Source organism: Cydia pomonella, chromosome 5, assembly GCF_033807575.1.
Source record: "Cydia pomonella isolate Wapato2018A chromosome 5, ilCydPomo1, whole genome shotgun sequence".
Classification (NCBI taxonomy): Eukaryota; Metazoa; Arthropoda; class Insecta; order Lepidoptera; family Tortricidae; genus Cydia; species Cydia pomonella.
This window is the reverse complement of record NC_084707.1, coordinates 10,917,848-10,942,201: the sequence shown is the minus strand read 5'-3', so window position 1 is coordinate 10,942,201 and position 24,354 is coordinate 10,917,848. Positions and strand designations below refer to the sequence as shown.

Sequence of the window (24,354 nt, the reverse complement as noted above, 5' to 3'; positions counted from 1 at the left end):
CTAAATATCATTTTTAAAGACCTTTCCATAGATACCCCACACGTATCGATTTGATGAAAGAAGATTTTTTGAGTTTCAGTTTTAAGTATGGGGAACCCCCAAAATTTATTGTTTTTTTTTCTATTTTTTTTTGGATTTGATGAAATTTTTAATTTTTTTTTTAATTTTATGATGTATTAAAAAAAACTACTTACTAGATGTCGTTCAAACCAATTTTTGATGGAAGTTTGCATGGCAATGTATATCATATATTTTTTTTAGATTTATCATTCTGTTATTTTAGAAGTTACGGGGGGGGGGGGACACATTTTACCACTTTGGAAGTGTCTCTCGCGCAAACTATTCAGTTTAGAAAAAAATGATACTAGAAACCTCAATATCATTTTTAAAGACCTTTCCATAGATACCCCTCACGTATGGGTTTGATGAAAAAAGATTTTTTGAGTTTCAGTTTTAAGTATGGGGAACCCCCAAAATTTATTGTTTTTTTTTTCTATTTTTGTGTAAAAATCTTAATGCGGTTCATAGAATACATCTACTTACCAAGTTTGAACAGTATAGCTCTTATAGTTTCCGAAAAAAGTGGCTGTGACATAATCGGACAGACAGACGGACATGACGAATCTATAAGGGTTCCGTTTTTTGCCATTTGGCTACGGAACCCTAAAATAGTACATTACGATACAAGTGCGAAAAATAGGAAATTCGAAACGAGTGGCGATAAATTAAAACACGACCGAAGGGAGTGTTTTAAATCGACACGAGTTGCGAATTACCTATTCGCACATGTATCGTACAACGTTTTACAGTACATATGGCCCTTTAAATGTTCGACACAGTAACGTAATATGCTACTTCTCGCACTAGTGCTATAAAGTAGCCCCATATGTACTGTAAATGGTAATTTGTTAATTTCTTCGAAACGGCTACACCGGTTGTTATCATACTTTGTACACTAGTTCTAAATACCCTAATGCAGGGGTAGCCAATAGGTCGATCGCGATCGACCGGTCGATCGCGACTGTTAGTCCAGTCGATCGCGGCAAGGCAAAAAATATAAATACGTAGATTAGTTTCATTTAAGGTTTCAAGAAGTATGTAATTGGTAGATCGCACAGGGTTTCGTTAGTAAACAGGAGATCTTGAGTCTAATCAAGTTGGCCACCCCTGCCCTAATGCATATGTACATTTCGGCTTTGTCCAATGGCTAGGGACACACCTAGCCATTGGATCTATGGGAGGCCATATTCATCAGATTGTATCGATTTAAAAAAGGAGTGATGCCAGCACGTCGGCGAATAGGAAAACAGAAATGGGCACTAGCATTTTGAATTATAGTTGCAGCATTTTCTTAGTCCGATCCAGTAAGCGTCCACAGATAGACCTAGCCTCAAACTAGGCATAGCTTGTACCATGGGCACTAGGCAACTATATATATATATACGTATATACACTTAGATACATAGATAACATTGATTGATTTGTTTTGCTATTGTAATTGTAGCACCGCTCACAATCTCTCTGCTTAGCCTTAAGGTTGACTGGTAGAGAATGCCTCGTGGCATTAAGTCCGCCTTTTGTACGATAAGATTGTTTTCTTTTGTGCAATAAAGATTAAATAAATAAATAAAATAAATAACATCCATAACGACCATAACTAAATATAAAGACCATAACTATATATAAAAAAAGTATTCGCGACAAGCACACAAATAAATGCCCTTACCGGGATTCAAACCCGGGACCTTCTGCTTCGTAGGCAGGGTCACTACCGACTAAGCTAGGAGGCCGTTTTATAATTATGAATGAATAACCTCGCAGGCTTTGGTGCACAACGTGCTGCCGCCACACGTGGCGCGGCACTTCATGGGCGCGCGGCACCACCACCGCGACCTCTACAGCCAGAGCTACGCTGAAGTCGGCGTGCTGTTTGCTTCCATGCCCAATTTCTCAGGTAACTAAAACACTGGGACTCAGACATATTAAGTATACTATAGTAAACCCTATAATGGAACAGGCACCAGTGATGATATAGTATAGACAAATTCAGCAAAAACAAGTATTTACCATCGGATTTTTATCGCCTGCAACATTTTACTATAAACAAGAGCCAAAGAGCTGCTTAAGTTAAATTTTTCATTGATATTTGTTAGTTTGAAAATTAATGGCGCCATTCATGCCATGACTCGAGCAAAAAACCATAGTTTTAATTGGTTAAGACTAATTGCAGTAGCTTTCATTAAATACATAGAAAACATAAAGGACGAATTGGACATTCCACTTTTAAAGCATTAAGCGGTAGAATTTTTAAAGATGTTGGTGAAATATCAAAAATACTCCAAATATTCTCTTAAATGTCCCATGATTGGTGCCATTATAATTGTATAGCTCCGTTATTTTGAATAAAAACGAAAAATGTATCGATAAAAAAAATCTTTTTAACCATCGAAAGTATCGAAACTGCTCCTAAAATTTCACGAGAATCTGTTGAGAACTGCGTCCTCTAGAGGAGAACATCTGGATAAACGAAGGCGTTTTTGCCCTAGCAGAAACGGAGACCTCCGCTAACACTCGGTTAATAAAACGGGTTACTCATGTTTAATAAGTCGAAAATTCCTCGACATGTTTCTCTCCATAACGAGGAGCTTAATCTAGAGCCACACGCGTTGGCTGACCGACGCAGACGCATGTGGCTCCAGATGAGGCTCCTTCTTCTTTATTTAATCGTCTATACGGCAGCTGGCGTATACATACTTATATGGCGTAACATTGTAGGCAATATTATAAGATTATAACTATAAGCTCCTTCTTATGGAGCTTCGAGCTGTATCGACTTAAATGAGTAACCTGAGTGACCCTTTTAAAAATACATATTCAAGTAACTCTCTAAAAATTATTTCCAAAACTATATATAAAATCCGATGACATTTGTTTTAGACTTCTCCTTAATTTATATGGTTACTTATGTCTCAATCTTAAATATTTACGTTTTTTTTTCAGAGTTCTACTCGGAAGAGACCGTTAATAACCAAGGCTTGGAATGCTTACGATTTCTGAATGAAGTCATATCTGATTTTGATTTGGTAACTATAATTATAACATACTACTACTAATCTTTAATTTGTAGGTATCTAATCGAGCACGCATTGTAATAAAGTTTACTATTGTTTGTACTCTCAATAGTAAGTACGTAAGTACTAGGTGCTTAATAAATTCTTGCTTACTTACATTTTTAAAAATCTAAATTAGCTATATTGTTCATATTTTATGTTTATTTTCAGCTGTTAGAGGATGCAAAATTCAGCAAAGACATCATTAAAATAAAAACAATCAGTTCCACATATATGGCAGCATCAGGCCTAAACCCCACTCGACAAATGCAGGTATTATCTTCATCAAAATTCACTCCCAGGGCCCACGGGGGTGATATTAATATGAAGGGTTGTAAGCACGGAACAAGATACTACTACTAAGTTGTGAGAAAGAGTAAGAAGTCGCGGCCGGAGCCGGAGGCTCAGTCTTCATAAAACTACAGTGGTTGATTATGGCAAGAAATCAGCTGTGGCAGCATGGTTCCATTTTTATCACTTGTCACTATGTCCGTCACTTTCACGCTTACAATGCTTACATACTTGTTAGAACGTGCCAGGCATGGTGACAAATGATAAAGAGCCGACCATCTTAGCCCTACAGGAATCACTATTTAAAACAAAATCGATTAATTTATGACCAAGTATTTTTTTTAAACTTTATTCGATTGTCTATGAAGTCAAGACACCCTGTAGTGATCGATTTGTGTATTCACTGGTCTGTTACAGCACAAGTTCACTCATTTTAATAGTACAGTTAGCGATAAAAGTATTAACTTATAGTAAAATAATTAGTTGAACGTTAGAAAAAGCTGAAGTAATTACTTAGGCCGTCACTCTTTATTACTCACGCATGAATGCGTGCTTTAACTTTTTCTGATCACGGGTACAAATTTTCATTAGGATAGGATTACCCTGCAGCGCACACAGCTCATTCTTCATTCAAATAAATATTTATGCAAGAATTTCTTAACAGTGTCATGTGAATACTGAGGGATGTCAGAAACTGATGATATAGGGAGCGTGCATGAACTGTAGGAGGCAGCACAGGAGCCGAGCCGTCAGATTTTTGGCGCGAGGCGTAAATGTGATGTTTATTGTTCCGATGTAGCCCACAAGATGGCAGCACTTACTATGCACAAGAAAACACGTGACTTGTAAATGTACATGTTTATGGTTCCGATTCAGGTCACAAGATGGCAGACCCTCCAACGCGCACGGTCCCTATACAATTTTGTGTCAATAAATTCTTTATTAACGGCACAACTGCAACGTAAACGTTTAACGTTGCTCTTGAATGACATGCTTTTGTCTATGATCATCCGTTAAAGAACTATAAAAGCGATTATATTTAAAATGTTAAGAATATACAGACGTACGAGAATTAGCCTTCATTATGAAAATATAACTGAAGCCTATTGTAACTCTGTTGTTGGCTGAGCCCACCATGAAAACTGTTTAAAATAGTGGCACGAAAAAATCTTGAGTCGAAAGTGGAATAATCCTGCCAACAATCCTGAAACACAAGAAACGACCAAATGGCATATATACCTCAAAAATTATAAAGAGTTATATTTTCATAAATTATATGCCTCTTTTTGTTATATGAACTCTAAGTGGCCTTTTCTAAAAACTTGCAGTGTTGCCTACGTTTTACGTTGTACTTACGGGCACTACGAAGTGGGCCAGGGTGCGTAGACAAGATGCCAATCAGTAACGCTCCGTAGCGAACGAAAGGCAACTGTCACTGTCGCACTAATATGGAAGAGTGATAAAGAGAGATAATTACGCTACGCTACGGAGCGTGAACGATTGGCATCTTGTCTACGCGCCCAGTTCGTTGGTGCGCAAATTGCGTTTGTGCACAATTCATGTTCGTTGGGGCGTATGTTCGCTCGGCATTATGTGAACGGGCCTATCTTTACTTTTTAAATCTTTAGATAAAAGTGGTTTGAAAATAATAAATGCTAGCTACTGACTGCAACAAGTAGTAGTACTAGTGTTAGGTGGGTCTGGTGCTGACTACGTAACTTCACAGATTAAAGATAAATAAGTAACAGCAATATACTATTTGTCCATTTCAATTAACTCTGTGAATAAATTAAACAAGGGAATGCAATATAGAAAAACATGAGGAGTAAAATTAATATAGAAACGCGTCTTGCTACAGACATTGCTTTACGCTTTAAAAGGACTTGATTAAGCCGTGACTAGCTGTGTTGTAAGACGATCAGAGTATTATATGTCAGTTACGATGACGAGTATCAAGCTTTTATAACCGTGTACACTCAGTTGTATCATTTACCTAGTTCTATAAGCATACAAAATGACCGAAGTAAGATAACGCTACTTACTCCTGTTAGTTGTTTTACCTTCTTGATGATGACTACAACATACAGGTAATAGGCGAGGCGAGGCGACCTATTTATATTCGGTTTTTACCGGTTTTAACACAGTGAATCTTCTTAATTACAAAAAGGGGAATACTATATAGAACCTCAAAATCAAAATCAATGGCAGTTAGAGGTACCCGTTTGACCTGCATGCCACGAGTGCTGTATCAAGCAAATATGTTTTCATTTCTCATGCTCTGAAAGTGGATTGTTATTGTTCTAAATAATGTGTAGAAAATGATACGTTTCTGCTCTAGAGCACTGTACTTACTTTCTAATTAGGTTTTTTTTTTACGATAAACAATTAAAATTTTGGTTTAAATGGATTTGTTAAAAAAAACCGTTTTGATAATCAACTCCCCATTCCATAAATAACGATTTTTTTAACCTTAATTATTATTTGATAGTAGACCCTCAAGAATACTACTAAAGTTTATACATAGCCGTTTTTTTTAATGCAAATGTGTTTTACTTACTTACCTCGTATTTGATGAAAAGTAGAGTGTTTAACTCGGGTGAAAAGACCATTTCCGACTCGCTACCTTGACAAAAATGGATGCTTTTCATCCCTTGCTTAGGTTACCAATCTATTATTTAGTAGTACAGAATTTCAATTCTCTAGATGTTTTTACATTAGGTACCAATAAATAGTTTTTACAGTACATATGGCGCTACTTTACCGCACTAGTGCGAAAATTAGCATATTACGTTACTGTGTCGAACATTTAAAGGGCCATATGTACTGTAAAACGTTGTACGATACATGTGCGAATATGTAATTCGCAACTCGTGTCGATTTAAAACACTCCCTTCGGTCGTGTTTTAATTTATCGCCACTCGTTTCGAGTTTCCTATTTTTCGCACTTGTATCGTAATGTACTATTTCAACACACTTGCTCAAAACGTCGTTTTTATTCCACCGATTTTTGGCTCATAATCCTAGATATTAAACACGCGTGCTTTTTCAGTATATTAGTACCTGGGCGACTCGGTTATAACTATTTATTGTAATATGATGGTGTATAGGGACCGTGCGCGTTGGAGGGTCTGCCATCTTGTGACCTGAATCGGAACCATAAACATGTACATTTACAAGTCACGTGTTTTCTTGTGCATAGTAAGTGCTGCCATCTTGTGGGCTACATCGGAACAATAAACATCACATTTACGCCTCGCGCCAAAAATCTGACGGCTCCTGTGCTGCCTCCTACAGTTCATGCACGCTCCCTATAGGTGATAATCTACATAAACTTAAAAAGTAAAATGTGAACTGACAATTATTATTATTTACAATCGATTTTAACCTTACAGCACTTGTCACAGAGTAACGCCATCTATTGTCAATTTCTCTTATTACATAGGTAATTTTTTTACTTAATTAAACTTGTCTAAAACAATAAAAATTAAAAAATTATATATAAACTTGAACATATAAAAAAAAACAATAGTTAGTCACCGGGCGAGATTCGAACCCGTAACACTCGTTTAGCAGTCCGCGTCTTAACCCGCTGGACCAGACGGACAGTGGCCAGCAATACGAAATTAGCGACCATATTCTGCGTCGAAAGAAAAACGCATGAAAACTTGAAAACACGCGTTTTCCCAAACATAAGACTAATCTAGATAGATTGTATACCCCCAAAAACCTCCATATACCAAATTTCAGCGAAATCGTTAGAGTCGTTTCCGAGATCACAGAAATATATATATATACAAGAATTGCTCGTTTAAAGGTATAAGATAGGGACCGTGCGCGTTGGAGGGTCTGCCATCTTGTGGCCTGAATCGGAACCATAAACATGCACATGTACACGTCACGTGTTTTCTTGTGCATAGTAGGTTCTGCCATCTTGTGGGCTACATCGGAACAAAAAACATCACATTGACGCCTCGCGCCAAAAATCTGACGGCTCCTGTGCTGCCTCCTATAGTTCATGCATGCTCCCTATAACACTTAGGCTTTTTCATTATATTATCCGACTGATTTAAAAAGGCAATTGATTGCAAATAATATGCATGGAAACGGAGCCTTCTTAATGTGGTCGAGTAATACATTTTTTTTTAAACCAACTATGAGGTTTCAAATGTTAGTTCAAAGAGGTTTTATCACACCAAACATAATTTATAGATTAAATTATCTCGTAAATTACATTAATGAATAAACATACAATTTTATCGATTTGATCTCCATCCGTCGAATAGAAATACAAAAATATTAGCTTTTTTACATTTTTTAAATTGGCTGTTTGTCGATTTCGTTCGCGCCTTTTCCTTAAAGCGCGCATTGGAATCGTGCATAAAAAAAATAACGCGCCAACCATTTTCCGTATTTGTCATAAAATTGGAATAGTTTTGCATGTTTTTAGTTTACATATCAACGAACATGTCATTTTCAAGCATTGAAAATGAAGAACACATAAAATTGACGCTGCCAGTAATACTAATAGAGGCAAGAGCCGAGAGGGTCAATTTCAACAGTACTAGTTTTTGTGTCATTCCGGTGTAATTCTTTATTTACGTTTCTTCGATGTTTCTTTTAATGTCAATCGACACCTCAGACTGTTCTTTGATAAGCCTCTTACAGAGCACTTGATATCTTAAGCCTTTTGAGAATTATCGGAAATTAAAAAAATTGACTCGCACGTGAATGATATGTATACACAGGAATGATATGACACTCCACCTGAATGACATTTTTCCACCGGAATGAAAAAAATGACTCGCACGTGAATGATAAGTATGCAAGGGAATGATGTAAAACTCCACCTACTTTTGATATCATTCCGGTGTTATTTTCATTCTGGTGGGTATTAAAGCCATTTTACTACACCGAAATCACCGGAATGAAATTAGTGGAATGATAAACCGAGGTGAAATAAAATTATAAAAAAATAACTAAATCCCACATTTATTAACTATCGCGACATTTAAAATCACAAGTACAAAATACACGATCTGTAAATATTTGAAAAATAACAAATATGAAACTAAAAAGATATAGCAAACTCCGGAATGATATTTTTTTTGTCCCCGTACATCGAAATGACATTACTCACGTGTGTAGCGGATCTATTCGGCATCACATCGACGTCTTCTTGCGGTGAGAGCCGCGGCACAGCTGACTCTCAAAGTGCGCAGGAGGCGGGGGGGGGGCGTACGAAGTCAAACTTAGCCAATAAACGTCGATGAAATTTGTCCGCGGTAATAAGGATTATTTTGCCGCACAAATTTCTTTACGCATAATAAGGGGATTTATTAAAGAGTTAGTAAGCAAGTAATATTTTAAAGGGTTCTTTATTGATATGGTATTATAGTGAACTAAAAACTAATTTGATATCTTGTATAGTTTTAGAGTTATGCGGCATTAAACAAGAATAACTGGGTTCCGGACAACCCACCTGAATGAAAAATTGGGCGTTTATTTTCATTTTTTCAATGATTAAATTATTTAATATTTTAATATTAGTTATTGCCCGAGGTCGATAGCTAAGAGATGTTTCCAAAAAAAAATAGTATATGACTATTTTGACTTTCTGCACCAGCGTTTTCAGTCTTGCCATCAAATTTTATTGCTTGGGATATTCACCCGAGAACGATAGCTTTTTACCATCAAAATCGGGTGAAAAATAATTGGCGGCATATGAAACTTTTATTCAATGGAAAATCAGCAAAAACGCCCAGTCTTTCTTGGAAAACGTGTTAGTAGCTTATTCCAAAGAACTGGCGAATAAGTGCCTACAAGCCCAGTACGCTTTGGTGCAATTATTCGATGTTAAAACTGTAAGTCACCATTTTGAAAATTGTACCTTTACTGTTTTGACAAAAAAATCTGATTTATAAGTTTTGTTTTTTCCTCGCAAGTGTGTTGAAAAACGTCGTATGAAACGCGTGTGCATTGGTCATTACCCACATCGGCTTTCTTATTGCGCGCTCGCTTACAGCTCGCGCGCACAATATCGCCTCGTGTGTAATGACCAACTTAGCACACTAGTATCATAATGTACTATTGTTAATCAGCCATCAGACGGGACACTGGTGCGCTGGGCGCACCTGGCATGCCTGGTGGAGTTCGCGCTGGAGCTGCAGCGCGTGCTGGCCGCCATCAACGAGCAGTCCTTCAACCACTTCGTGCTGCGGCTGGGCGTCAACCACGGGCCCATTACTGCGGGCGTTATTGGTGCACGCAAGCCGCATTACGATATCTGGGGCAACACCGTCAACGTTGCATCAAGGATGGAGAGCACCGGCAAAGCTGGTTGCATACAGGTAAACCAACATAAGGCGGATAGCAAAAAGCAAGTACTTTCTCCTGTACCTAGGCGTCAATGCAGGGCCGGTGGAGGAAGAGGTGAAGGGAGGGAGGGTAACTCCGCCCAGGCCCACCAAGCCCGGGCCTAGAGGCCCAGGTAACCTACCAATGGTTTTGAGATGGAGAAGGGGGCCCCTCCTAAATTCTAAGTACCATACCAAATGCTTAGGGGCCCTACGTCTCTAAATCCGAGCCTGCGCCAACGGCTGCACTACGGGCTCATTTCATTCGGGATCAACGCCGCGCATAAGCCGCATAACGACATCGGGGGAAAATACCTTCAACGTGGCGTCTAGAATGAATAGCACTGGCAAAGCTGGTTGCGGTAGGGAACTCACATGCCGCAACAATCAGTGTTGGACAAAAATCTATTCGAATAAGAATAAGAATAAAAACAAAAAATTTATTCTTATTCCAACACAATGGAATAAGAATAAATCCATGCTTTTTATTTTAAAATAACATGAAATGGAATAAATCATGCAATTTTTATTTTAAATGAAGAATAAAAGACGGAATAATTATTCCAGAAATGGAGTTATTCTAAATAAGGTTTTAGTGGAATAACATGTTATTTAGAATTAAAATGGAGTTTGAAGTAGTCGTTAGGTCAATCTTGCGAATCGATTTACTACCACTTCCTGACGTTCGATTTGGCTCAAATTTCGTATACTTGAGTATCTGGTGAACTTGGTGACTGTGCAATATTATGGTGCCACGAAGCTGGTCTGATGATGTAGCCAGAAGGTGGCCAAAGGAACTCCTAAAGTCAACAAAATAAAGACACCGTTTTTCGGCTTATTCGATGTGTTTTGGCGAACACTTTGATGTTTTATGGTTTTACTGAACACCTGTGGCTGGCGGCTCTTCAAAAGATCTTTGAGCATGATATTTTGCCGTTTAAAATAAAATAAATAAAATAAAAATTATTTATTTCAGACTCATTGAATCCATATCTTGTTAGTCTCACTTAAACTCGGAATCCTATAAACTAAATGTTAGTAAATTTATAACAAAATTAAAACTATAAGTTAAATAACACTATCTATTTCCCACTTATTTTGCACTCCATGTTACAATGTTGACCCAATGCCTTAATATAGGGCAGTCGAGGCGTCCGTCTAACATCCTCAGGATGCTGTTATTGCTGCCTCTCACTCGTCTCAGCAAAGAGGCTACCCTCTTGCGTATGATGGCATGGAAGCCATCCGTGTGCGCCTCGGCAAACATTGACGCACTGCAATGACGAGGAAGCTTTAACAACATCCTGAAGATATTATTATACTGTATACGGAGCGCGTTATGTATGTTTCACCCATAAACTGTTTAATTTTAATTTTAAAAAGAAATTTTAAATAACAGGTATTTAAAAAGACCATGTAATCACTCAGTAATAAAAGTTCGGTAGCTACAAGGACACTAAAAGCACCGAAGTTAATTTAGAAACATGAAAATATATCTAGTCATCATAACTTAAACAAATGTATTTTGCAGTAGCGGCGGCTCCATACAATCCCATGAGTTTTACTAAAAATTTGCGTCAGTCCGTAGTCGATCCAAACTATACCTACCTACTTTCATACATGACATACTTACATACCAGCTTCATCGGCTTTATTAAGAAAAAATCTCACGTTACAATTCTTATTCCTAGAATATTATTTCAAATAAAAAAATCATGATTTTATTTTATTAATATATTATTATTTTAATAATTTATTTCAGTTCAATTTCCTCATCGAAAAATTATTCCAGATCGAATTATTTGAAATAATTTTGACGGGAATAAAATCAACGTGATTTTATTCTTACAAATTCTTATTCCAATCATGATTTTATTCTTGAATGCCCAACACTGGCAACAATCAATATCTTATTATAGATTTTTGGGTAAAACCTTGAATTGTGTCAACCGCCGCACCTTTAAAATTTATAATAAGGATTTATGGGTGAGTAAGATGACACTGAACATTTAAGTTTAATTAATGAAATTTACTAACAAGGAAAGGTACCCAACTGTCCGGCTCCGATTTGATTTATATTTATATATGTTATAGAGTAGTCTAAAATAACGGACACGTATTTTTCTTAGCTGCCCAAACTCAACCTAATGGGAGAAATTGTCCTCTGAAGTACTAAAAAGTTACTAAATCTTCTAACTCCTATGGAAAGTGATGCTTAAGCAACTTGCTAGTTAATGGCTTGTTATAGTATATGTTTGAGAACAGGAAAAAATAATGTACACGTGTTTTGTTATATCTGCTTGAACTCAAGTTTTCCTAAAAAAACACCCGACTTTATGTGTAACTTTAGCGATAAGATATTATAAAACTTCAAATGTCGATTTTTTTTAGGAAAAAATGAGTTTTAGCCGATATAACTGATCTCAAGCTCTTCCTGCAAATTAGTGAACGGGATGACTGTGACAATCTGCAGAAAGATATTGAGGCTCTTGCAGGTTGGAGTGATGCTAACAACTTGCAATTTAACGCATCTAAATGTAAAATCATCACTTTTTCTAGGGCTCGTTCACCAGTGTACGCTGCATACCATCTTCGAGACCTTCCGCTTGGAATAGTCAGTGAAATATCTGATTTGGGACTCAAACTGGATGTGGAGCTGGACTTTCGTACACATATAACACAGATGTATAAAGCCGCTACGAAAACGCTCGGATTCATTATGAGGGTATCAGCGCAGTTTAAAAACATCAGGGTAGCGGTATTGTTGTACAATGCTTACGTCCGAAGTAAGTTAGAGTTTGGAGCCATAGCGTGGGACCCCAGCGAAAAAAAATACCAGTTAATGGTGGAGAGAGTCCAAAGACGATTCGCCCGATACCTGTACAAAAGGCAGTATGGATATTACCCTCTCCTGTATCCTTCGCTTTTCGTCTCGGGGATGGTGGGGCTTCATACGCTGGAGCTAAGGCGGAAGCTGTTGTTGTTGATGCACTACTACGGTGTAATAAACAATACAGTAAATAATCCGGATGTACTGGAGAGACTCGGCCTGTTCGTCCCGGGGTGGCGTCCCTGTCCCCCAGGCCTGAGCGCGCTGCCCGCGCGGCGCCCGGCGCGCCTGTTCGCGGGGTGCCCCGCGCGCACCCGCCGCGCCGCTAACTCACCCACGACTCGGGCGCTCTCTCTCCTTAATGTCATGTCCATTGTTGCCCCGCAGATTGACATATTCGCGGATAGTGTTGGTGGTTTTGGTAAAAAGCTATCAGAATTCCTTAGCCAATATTTGGCCACAAAAAACTGACTTATATTTTTAATAATTTAATTATAATGATGATGATTTCTATTTGACTAATTTAATTTATTTAATAATCCTATATTTAATATTTCTGCAAATAATGAATTGTGTTTTAATGTATATAATGTAATTTGTATTGTATATCCTACTGTAATCTAGTTTGTAAGCGATTTGGTGTACCTGTTAGCTTATAAATGTCTAATAAATAAACAAATAACAAAACACGTGCTCATTATTTTTTGCTGCTTTCAAACATAACCTCAAACCAGCCATTAACTAGCAAGTTGCTTGAGCATCACTTTCTATAGGAGTTAGAAGATTTAGTAACTTTTTAGTAATTTGGAGGACAATTTCTCCCAATAGGTTGAGTTTGGGCAGCTAAAAAAAATACGCGTCCGTTATTTTAGACTACTCTATAACATATATAAATATAAATCAAATCGGAACCGGACAGTTGGGTACCTTTCCTAGTAAGTCGTGAGGCAATTTCTACTAAACTTTAAGTTTGTCATTTTTTTGAGGCACCGATTTTCTACGCATTCTATGTTTTCGACGTGTTTGAGGAAAGATACGTACTGCAATTCGTTTCAAAATAATTAACAAATGAAAACTAGGTATGTTATTTTTCTCCATTTAGTCGGACAGGTCGGAAATTTAGTTGGTATCCAATATAATGATACTTCCTCGGATGACTGTAATGTCGGATGGATTGTTGACCCTGCAGGCCAAATCTGAAACTTCCCGCTATTTTCGAGTGATATCTCTTGAACACGTTCACGAACGGAGCTCTATTTTCGTAGATCGTTGAATATAAGACTTTTTATTTGCCGCGATATCTATTGTCGAGTAGCAGTACTGAGAGTTCCGCTACTCGATGCTAGATGTCGACTGCGAAAATAATAAGCATTTTGGTACCAAAACTGATGTATGGAGTGAGTACTCGATTACTTCTTATATATCTATGTCCCTATGTAAAAAAATATCTACAACCATCAATACAGTGATAACTATATTAAAAATAAAAGTCAGGGTTATCCAATACCACCTACAGAAGAGCTACAATGTTGTTACGGCACGGCAGGCGTAAAGCCATTATATTAATCACGCCTCTTTCAAAAGGATTAGTCATACAAGCGACGGCACAATACCGCATTTATTAATTTAAATTTATTTAGTTGGTTAGTCATTTATTGATTGCAGCTTAAGCAATGTTGCAACATGTCAAAGATTCCAACAAAACGCTTCATACAGGGTGTGTGTAGTGTGTACCCTGTATGCGACATATACGGAAAGTACCTCAAATAGTGTGGATCAATTTAGGAAACATACACATGTAGCTTTGTAAAAGTATGCCGCTTGTAATGTTACATTCATAGATTTTTTTAAAGTATTTTTAATTTTAAAATATTACGTTTAATATGAAGATTGTTAGGGTATTTAAACCCTGTTCGTATAGGTAACGCGCGTCATTTCCTGACATGCAAATCATTTTCGTGACCAAAGCTTGTACTATGGGTACCAGGCGACGATAAAATAAGATAAGATTCAAGTAGGCATATTTACAATGCGCTTATGAACGTCAAGTAAAACTATGCCGGCTCTAACTCTACACTTCTGAGCCGAAAAGATTTAAATCCCTCCTAAATTGCCCTAATATGAAATCGGCAAGAAAATCGGCGGGACACATCTTTTATAAACACTATATCTGATGTATAACTAACATTATTAAATACAATTTAAAAAATAAAAACATAAAATTACATACAGCGGGTACTTTCTTATACATAGAGTACTTAGATAAATAAGGTTGACTGGTAGAGATAAGGTTGACTGGTAGAGAATGCCTCGTGGCATTAAGTCCGCCTTTTGTACTATAAGATTGTTTTCTTTTGTGCAATAAAGATTAAATAAATAAATAAATAAATAACATCCATAACTCAGGAACCAATATTTGTGATTAACACACAAATAACTGCCCTTACCAGGATTCGAACCTGGGACCTCCTGCTTCGCAGACAGGGTCACTGCAGAGTAGGTTAGGAGGCCGTTTAAATGTCATGGGTATTTTGCCCAAAAATTCGAATGGCGCAGAAAAATCACTTCAAAAATTCACCTTCACCTTATAACCGACATAAAAGCTATGGGACATATTCTTGAGCAAATTGTGTGTACTTACTCATATTTTTACACTTGACTGTTGACTGAACCAACTTTTACAGACATTCTGCGAAAAATGAAAATATGTATGACTATTTAATGTACCTACTTTCTTTCAAGACAGGCCGTGACTATATATTATGTGTAACAAATATGATAAATGAAATGTTGCCGACAGGTGACCGAAGAAACGTGCCATATACTTGAGACGTTCGGCTACTACTTTGAGCAGCGCGGCCTAGTCGCGGTCAAGGGCAAGGGTCAACTCATGACCTACTACTTGCAGGGCAAACGAGACGCTTCCGCTGGACAAACCGACAATACTAACGTAAGTGTTACTTCATTGGCTTGTTGGGCTACAAGAGCAGTATTTTTACTGATTTTGGTTTCGTTACGTACGGTTGAGGAAAGTAAATATTCTTTATTGCACCAACAGTTAGATAAATGTAAAACTACGAATAAATTTTCAAGGAAATGGAAAAAAATAGATTCTTTAGCATTTAACGATTCACTTTACATTGGACAGGTCTTAGCAAAAGTATTGTAAAACCAAATTTACTTGAACCACAAACTGCTAAAGAATCAATTTCCTCGACCGTACCTATTTTGTATTAAGTTGAGAAGCTTTAGGTTTAGCTATACGAAATAAACAACAATGGTCGTATAAAGTTGATGTGTACATGTATAGCATATACTATCACGGCGACGGCGACGATCTGTAAAAAAAAACTACGTCAAATACTGTCAAAATATAATATAAGAACAGGACACTGACAATACAAATTTAATGTTGTAAGTGAGAGGTTCTAACTTGCTGGGCGTTAGGAGAAGCTTTCTAATACCTGTGAAGTTTATGGACTATTCAAGATACTGGTAGCGTTGGAAGAGCAAAGAAGTAGAGTCGCTCTGAACAGTCTACCCGGACAGGCCAGCGTCCCACACCGGCCTGTCTGCGCAGATCGCTCAGATCGCTCGAAACCTTCTTCTGCAACGATGACAAGATGACGACTGTCTTGTACTATCTGCCATAAGTATACGTGAAAAATAAAATTGTATTTTATTTTAAACATTCAGTATTTCTCATTAGTTCTATGAAAGTAATACCTGCTATTTAGACTATTCATGCTTAATTAGTTAACTAATAAAACAAATGAGAAGTAACCAAAATGTGTACTATATTTTCCAAGAATACGAGTACCTATACTAATTATTCGATATATTAGCTTATTTATGTTTTTACGTACCTAAACTTTCTTTCTTTTAATGATTAGACAAATATGTTGCATCACTGTTAAAAGTGTATAGTAAATTATATTCCTGCCCTTTAATTATCTTGTACAATTAAATAAATCAAAGTGAACATTAAATTGTAACTTGTTTAACGAAAATAACTATTTAGGTGTATGTACTTACTGACTGTAGGTATCGGTTATGAACAAAAGTAGAAGATATTGTAGAGAAAGTATAAGAGAGTAACCGTCAAATGCTTGATTTTTTCTTTTTGCCCGACATTAATATATGTTACGTAATTGTTTGCTAATTCTGGGAAAAATAGAAAAAAAATTATAACATCGATTCTTACTGCAAAACAAGTGTTAGAAGCTGTATAGGCTAAATCATATTTATGTAAATACATAATTTTCAGTAACAGGTATACAAAAAATCTTACTACCGTTAGAAAGGTACACTATTTTTGATCAAGGTTTGAAATATAAAATATTTATAATGTGCGTTACACACAATGTTTGATATGTGGAGGCGAAATAAAAACAAAATTGTGTTGCTCTGAAAAGAGAATAGGTTTTTATATTAACAATCACTTATACCTAGCTTAACACATTGATTACAGTGAAACTTAACTAAATATCTTAGGTACTCACCTGAAAAGAGAAACAACATTAAAGCTTGTAAATGAAGCATTGTTACCTTCATTCCTCAGTTTGAACTTCATCTGTGGCAGTCAATGACAGATGACAGTTGACAGGTTAAACGTCAGAATGTCAGACGAAGTTCATAAAAAGTGCATTGTAACGATCGCATGTAAGAATTATAATTTAATAGAAAATTAGAAATAAATACTTGGTGGAATAATAGCTTTAATGTTGTTTCTCTTTTCAGGTGAGTACCTAAGATATTTAGTTAAGTTTCACTGTAATCAATGTGTTAAGCTAGGTATAAGTGATTGTTAATATAAAAACCTATTCTCTTTTCAGAGCAACACAATTTTGTTTTTATTTCGCCTCCACATATCAAACATTGTGTGTAACGCACATTATAAAACAACATTAAAGCTATTATTCCACCAAGTATTTATTTCTAATTTTCTATTAAATTATAATTCTTACATGCGATCGTTACAATGCACTTTTTATGAACTTCGTCTGACATTCTGACGTTTAACCTGTCAACTGTCATCTGTCATTGACTGCCACAGATGAAGTCCAAACTGAGGAATGAAGGTAACAATGCTTCATTTACATATTTACTAACGCAAAAAACGTGAGAGTCAGAATCGCGGGTGTACCTTAAAATATAAATCCTGGCGTAATAAAAATAATTGTACCTTAGCGTTTTTTCTTAAAAATGAAATCGATAATTTGAAAAATTATAACGCCTGCAAAATTGTAATAGCAAGCAACATATAAAATGAGTAAAACTTGGAAACCAAAAATAAAATGACTCGTATTATAATTGAATATGAAGGTACAAAAAAGGTACAAAAATTTGGCTTTTATAAAATTTATCAATAACCACGGGAACATAGCGTAATAAAGTACACCCGCCATTCTGACTGTCAGGATGGCGGGTGACCTGTTTTTTGGTGATAACTTTAAGTACCGTGAGGTACAATTTTTTTTAAACGAGGTACTAAATAGTACAAATTAGGTACAAAAATATGGTATGCTTTTCATTTGATTTTATTTAGGTACACCCGCCAACGCCATTCTGACTCTCACCAAAAAACGCCCAAAATCACATACTAAAAATCACCAACTTCTGGGTTTTTCCAACTTTTCTGACATTTCGTTTTAATTTAAACAAATATAATGTTTTTTATATTACAATACTGCGTAAATTTAAGTAAGGAATCGGAAAATTCATTACTATTACTTGTAATAATCTACATGAACAAATAGATTTTGTCTAATTACGTATAAAATTAGATGTTTTTGTTGTGTAATAGGCTGCATCCAACACTATGCATTTAAAGGTTAAAAAACTCAATAACGGCTGGACTGATCATGTCCGGTATAGTTTTTATTAAAAGTATTTATTTAGCTTCTGTGTTGCGATTTTTTGGACCCATGGTGGGAGGTGAGGGGGGAACACATTTTTTTTTCTTTTGGAGCGATTATTTCCGTAAATATTAATTTTATCTAAAAATGGTTGTTGGAAACCCGTACTTACACTACTAGATTAAAGCGAAAAAAATACGTAATGTAAATAAAACCACTTTGTATGGGAGGTACCGTAATAATTTTGGTACCCTTCTTTTACCGTTCTGTCGCCATGCATGTTTCATGTATCCACCCATGCCAAACTGCAGGTTTTAACACTAACGATCACGGACCAAGCCGCGGACGAACACACTGACGGAGACGGACATGGGGAAACAATAAGGGTGCCCCGCCAAGACGAGCAAAGCGAAGCGCAAGGGCACTACCTACCTTTTATCGAAGCGCTTCTTCGTTTTTTTAACCCTCATAACTTTGGTTTGGATTATACCAGATAAAGAAAATTCTCGGGATATAATAACAATATTAGACTTATTACACATAAAAAATTTTAATTGCATAGCTCACATTCTTTAGATTTTATTCATATCTAAAAAAAACGATTTCGTCCTTGACTTACACACTGATGACCATCAAAAGGGTACCTCATGATGTCCTAGGAAGCTGAAATTTGGTATGTAGGATAGTATTAGTACACTAAAAACATAAAAATATAAAATCTTGAAATTTTTTGCCCCTAAGAGGGTGGAAAGGGGGGTGGAATTCTGAATGGGGAATCAATGATCGCTGAATCGATTTAGTTGAAATTTTGTGTTATGTTGTATTAGTGTTATGGGGATACAGATTTTTTTATACTAGGTCGGTGGCAAACAAGCATACGGTCCGCCTGATGGTCTCCGTAGCCTATGGAGGCCTGCAACTCCAGAGGAGTGTTACATGCGCGTTGCCGACCCTAACACTCCGCATCCTAGTTGAGCTACGTTAACGTACGTACGTTGTTGAGTCGTTGAATAGTGTTGAACCCCAAAATCACCTCGTAAGGGTGAAAAGGGGGAGGAAAAGGGCGCTAGGGGGAGAAAAGCGGTTGAAGTTTGTATAGGGAATTATTAAAAAAATTTGACCCCAAGCTTCTAACTCTGCAAGCTCTAACTTCATAAACTCTACACCTTTGTCAAAATATGTGGCTTGGCCGTTTCGTTTATTTTCTTTCGGAGCGATTATCTCGGAATATATTCACTTTATCAAAAAATGTTTGTTGAACTAATGTTTTGAAAGACTTTTTAAACGATATTCCACACTGTAGCATTTGTAGCAACCCTACAGTAGTAAGCAAAAAAAAATTCACCCACACTTTACGTGTAGGGGAGGAACCCTAAAAAAAAAATTTTAGATTTTATTCTACGACAATTTCAGTTTTCTAGCACTAACGACCACGAAGCAAAGCCTCGGACAGACAGACCGACAGACGGACATGGCGAAACTATAAGGGTTCCTAGTTGACTACGGAACCCTGAAAAGTAACGAATAGTGCATACATTTTTCACCTTACGCTCATGTGACGGTAGCGAAACGGACAAGCCACATATTTTGACTAACGTGTAGAGTTTGTGAAGTTAGAAGATTGGCTCTACGTGAGATCTGATAACTATTTGACAGTGCGAGCCTTATGATTTCGGTTCGAAAACATTTGACTTGAAAATGTTTTTGATGGGATATAAATTACGCCAACCAAATGATAGAATAAAAACAAAAACACCCTATGGTTTTAGATATATAAATAAGCACTGTTTTGTTTACAGAGGTCACATGGTGCCGAGATAGCAGCCGGTGTGGACACGCTGGCTAACGGAGCTGCGCAGCGCGTCGGCGACCCCGAGGCAAACGTCCCGCTTCTATCGCAGTGAAGCCTCTGCATCTCTAAAATGACAAAATATGCTTTTTCCTCGTGGCCAAGCTAACAAACTGTATCCAGAAATAGTCAAACAGTGAAATATTTTACGTGTTAAACCAATTTTTACAGCTTGTGAATAAAGTTGTTTTTTTTTATACTACGTCGGTGGCAAACAAGCATACGGCCCGCCTGATGGCAAGCAGTCTCCGTAGCCTATGTACGCCTGCAACTCCAGAGGAGTTACATGCGCGTTTCCGACCCTAGCATTCCCCCTCTGGTTGATTATTATAAAGCTAATCAGTAATTAATTTACTTATTTATGTGGAGAGTATCGAAACGGTTTACTAAGTACTCGGATCTAATTTAATTTACTACTCGTCATCCGTGTACGTATTTACTTCTGTTATAGTTAGGTACAGTGCAAAACATAGTAATTAGCATTTATATACTATAGTCTGTCATAGAACATTTGAATTTCGCGCCTTTTTCTGCTAGTTGTTTGACAGACTATAATTGTCATGCACTAATTTGACAACATGAAAAATAATTTTGATTTTGGCCACGTGGAAATTAAAATATTGTACCTCAGATAGTTGTCAATATTTACTAATAATTAACTTTCGCGTTGTTCTTAAACTATCCAAGATACAATAAAATGTATGCAACTTCGCCTATCTATTTTTAAATAAAAGACCAGTCCAGACGTGGTCAATATCGCCCAATCTGATTAAATTGCCTGATAAAATCAGGTGGTGTGTACGCGAAAATGAAATTAGTTTGCCGATCCACTTGATTCAATTTTAAGATTTTGACCCATCAAATGGAGATGCGGACGCAAGAATGCCAATTTTCGACGCTAGTGTGCGCGTTGAGGGGCATGTTTTATTTATTTCGAGCGCACGATCTCACCATAAATCTAAAATTGGTGATTCAATTGAATACGTGTGGACGTTAGATATTAAGATTGACGCCAATATGTTTCCTGATAAAATCGGTGGATTTGATCATCCCGTCTGGACACTATCTCGAATGCCACACAAACTGTGTTTTCCTAATGCATTCTGTACCTACTCAATATTCTTAACTCGATGTAACTCTAGTCTAGGGTAAAATGTAATAAAAATGAAAACGCTTTCAAATAAGCCGGACAATACCAGGAATTCGTCGTAAAAGGGTGGAAACCTGCATATGACAATTTGTTAGTGGGTTGCCATGTCTACTCTACCCATGATTATGATTAAACGGGCACGTTTTGTGCATTGTAAACCTGGATTATGTATCGATTTAAGTATTTGTCTGAGACTGACATTTAATTATTTTTGTACTTTTCACCTCATAGATTACATTTAGTTAGTTTGATACAATATTTAATCACCGTCAAGCATTTGTTATTATTTTTAAAACACTGCAAAAAATATTAATTATAGATTCTACTAGGTAATTTTTAATTGTGCAAAAAATATGGATGTCTAACCATAGGTATAGCGCTTCATAGTGTTTTTAATTAGGCAACGATTTATTGTGGTTATAACTGTACAATGCATATTAAAATTGTGTAATATTATGCAACTAGGTACTTTGCAGCAGTTCCATTAGGTATCGTATACATAAGTTGCACAAAGTTCAATATAGGTGTAGGGAGGAGGTTCGGTTAGCAGAGAGCGTACAGCGAACAGCGCGGTAGGCTCTCCGAAGTATATAAGCTTCCTGAAAACAGTCGATCATTATTTTTAATAGTTTAACTCTAGGGAAGGTCGTTGCCGCCTTCCTGCAAAGTAAATAAACCTGCACTTCTCGCTCCGCTGCATTCTTTAGGCAAAAGCGAACTATGTATTTATATACCTAATGGATGATTCATTCTTAGTAACACTAATATGTATGTTGCCGAAGTGCTTTTATAATAATTATATTATTATTATTCTTCATAGAAAACGTTTTAGGTGTGCCTTAAAATGAGATATTTTGTAACCAAAAAATAAAAATGATTTCAGTCTGAATGGTATGGAAGCTTAAGGTAGACATATAATTTTCTCAAGACAACTCCGGAGTTGGTAAATCATAAAAGCACGTGTACCTGAAATACAGAGCTTGTAATTATTCGAATTATCCTACACTAATGCCAGTAAATATAGGAAATGTCCTGCTTTCAATGTTTTCCAAAGTATTCTTACTGTCGTCACGTCACGCATTGTATTATCTATTACGTTAACGGCGGTAATAATATAAACATTTGATATTGCGATTTAATTAGGTTCTTACTTAGTACTAATTTTGTGATTAACTTGTAGCTAATAGCGGAGCTCCGTAATGAGTGTTGCACATGTTTTCATAAATCGTTTGGTTGTTTGATTGATAGTTAGCACTAAAATGGTAAAACAGCGCCTTTACGGTGTCTGTCAATTGAATAACGCTGACCTTATGCCACCGGGCGCCGCCGCCGTCCATCCGTCACACTCGCCTGCATAACCCGCCGCACTATAGCCGTAAAACTCGGAGCTAATGGTTCGATTTGCATATGTAGGTTAACACGTACATGTATATACTTAAGTGACAATTTCGCTACTCTTTCAAATTACACATTTTTAATTATTTGTTATTCAATGATTAATTTAATTCGTACCCTGCACAAGCAATACCTAAATGAAAAACAACCACCCGTAATATTATTATTTTATATATATTTTATATACTAAATTAAATAGCATTTATTAACACTGTTGAATAAACGATTGATTACTTATACCTACCTAAGTATATTAAACCGCATACGCTGTAGGAAATCTATCGGCCGGAAATCACGTGAATAGCCATGGGCCATTAATACATGGACATCTTTTAAAATTATTTTTAATTTTAAGATATCTAGTTTAAACAAACATACGCTTAACGTCAGTCTATAAGTAGATAATTTATAGTGTAAGTAATACGCAATGTAGGTGTAGGTACCTATGTGTATCGTAAAAGTCGTATCACATTGTTTATTTATGGGTCAACAATAAATTGTTAATATGTGAAATCCGTTGACGATAAACATCAAGAGTGTACTGATAATGTGATGCACAGTCATCCATACGTAATGCAGGTTACATAATAAAAAAGATTCTCGCGTAAATATATATAGAATTGGTGTTGCCTCTTTGTACATTTCCTGTATTTTAGTAGTCATATTATTGTGATAATCGTTTCTTTACGTTAGCAGAATTTCGCTTAGCCTCATTTAGACCTTTATAGTAGTACCATATATCAGTGTTGGCCGAAACCTTGATGCAATTGACCATTAACCATTACAAATTGAACCGTAAACTGTAACCGTCCGTTACGGGTTACGGTTCAATTTGTAATGGTTATTGGTCAATTGCAATAAACGTTCGGCCAACACTGCCATATATCATACCTATATTTTTTTCTGTCTTCATTGATTGTAGGTAGGTTTAGGATATGTGCTTTTATTAAAAGTCGCCTAGAATAATTAGCCTACTTGTAGAAATGTACTGTTGTGGAAGTTCTACTAAAATATAGCCATCTAATAGATGATTTATATTTCTTGAGAATCTCTATAGTATCATGCGTAATAATAGGTACTACAATATTTCAGTGCATAATGTAGGTCTTTCAATCGTGATATTATTGTACGTAGTTAATAATTATTTAGATTTACTTAGAGAGATCGTTTATTTTTCTTTCTAGTGATAAATTATCTTCCTGTGATTTGTGACTATTAATAATTTTATACATATTTTAGCTCAATCAACTAAGGTTGGACCTCTCGTGGCTATAATTTTATTAAATAAAGCAATATCTATGAATGTTCAAATTATTTATTTTTCACATTCATTAATTACCTATGATGTGTCAGCCCACCGTTGGATTTAAATTGGAAATACGGTGGTGTTAATCGAGATCAGTTGTTACTTACTAGCACAACTTTCCTGATATTAAAAAAGCATTTTTAGGGTTCCGTAGCCAAATGGCAAAAAACGGAACCCTTATAGATTCGATATGTCCGTCTGTGTGTCCGTTT

At 36.4% G+C, this 24,354-nt stretch overlaps 1 protein-coding gene across 2 annotated transcripts in view; it reads left to right on the top strand.

Moving 5' to 3' along the window:
* Nucleotides 1-24,139, top strand: part of LOC133518260 (adenylate cyclase type 8) — a 61,868-nt gene extending 37,729 nt beyond the window's left edge. For both annotated transcript variants that reach the window (XM_061851894.1, XM_061851893.1), the window contains exons 17-22: nt 1,822-1,954; nt 3,001-3,083; nt 3,282-3,383; nt 9,500-9,748; nt 15,385-15,534; nt 20,242-24,139. In XM_061851894.1, the coding sequence (XP_061707878.1) occupies nt 1,822-1,954; nt 3,001-3,083; nt 3,282-3,383; nt 9,500-9,748; nt 15,385-15,534; nt 20,242-20,346 (822 nt within the window). In that variant the 3' untranslated portion in view covers nt 20,347-24,139. The remainder of the gene's footprint in view (nt 1-1,821; nt 1,955-3,000; nt 3,084-3,281; nt 3,384-9,499; nt 9,749-15,384; nt 15,535-20,241) is intronic.
* Nucleotides 24,140-24,354: the final 215 nt, after the last annotated feature.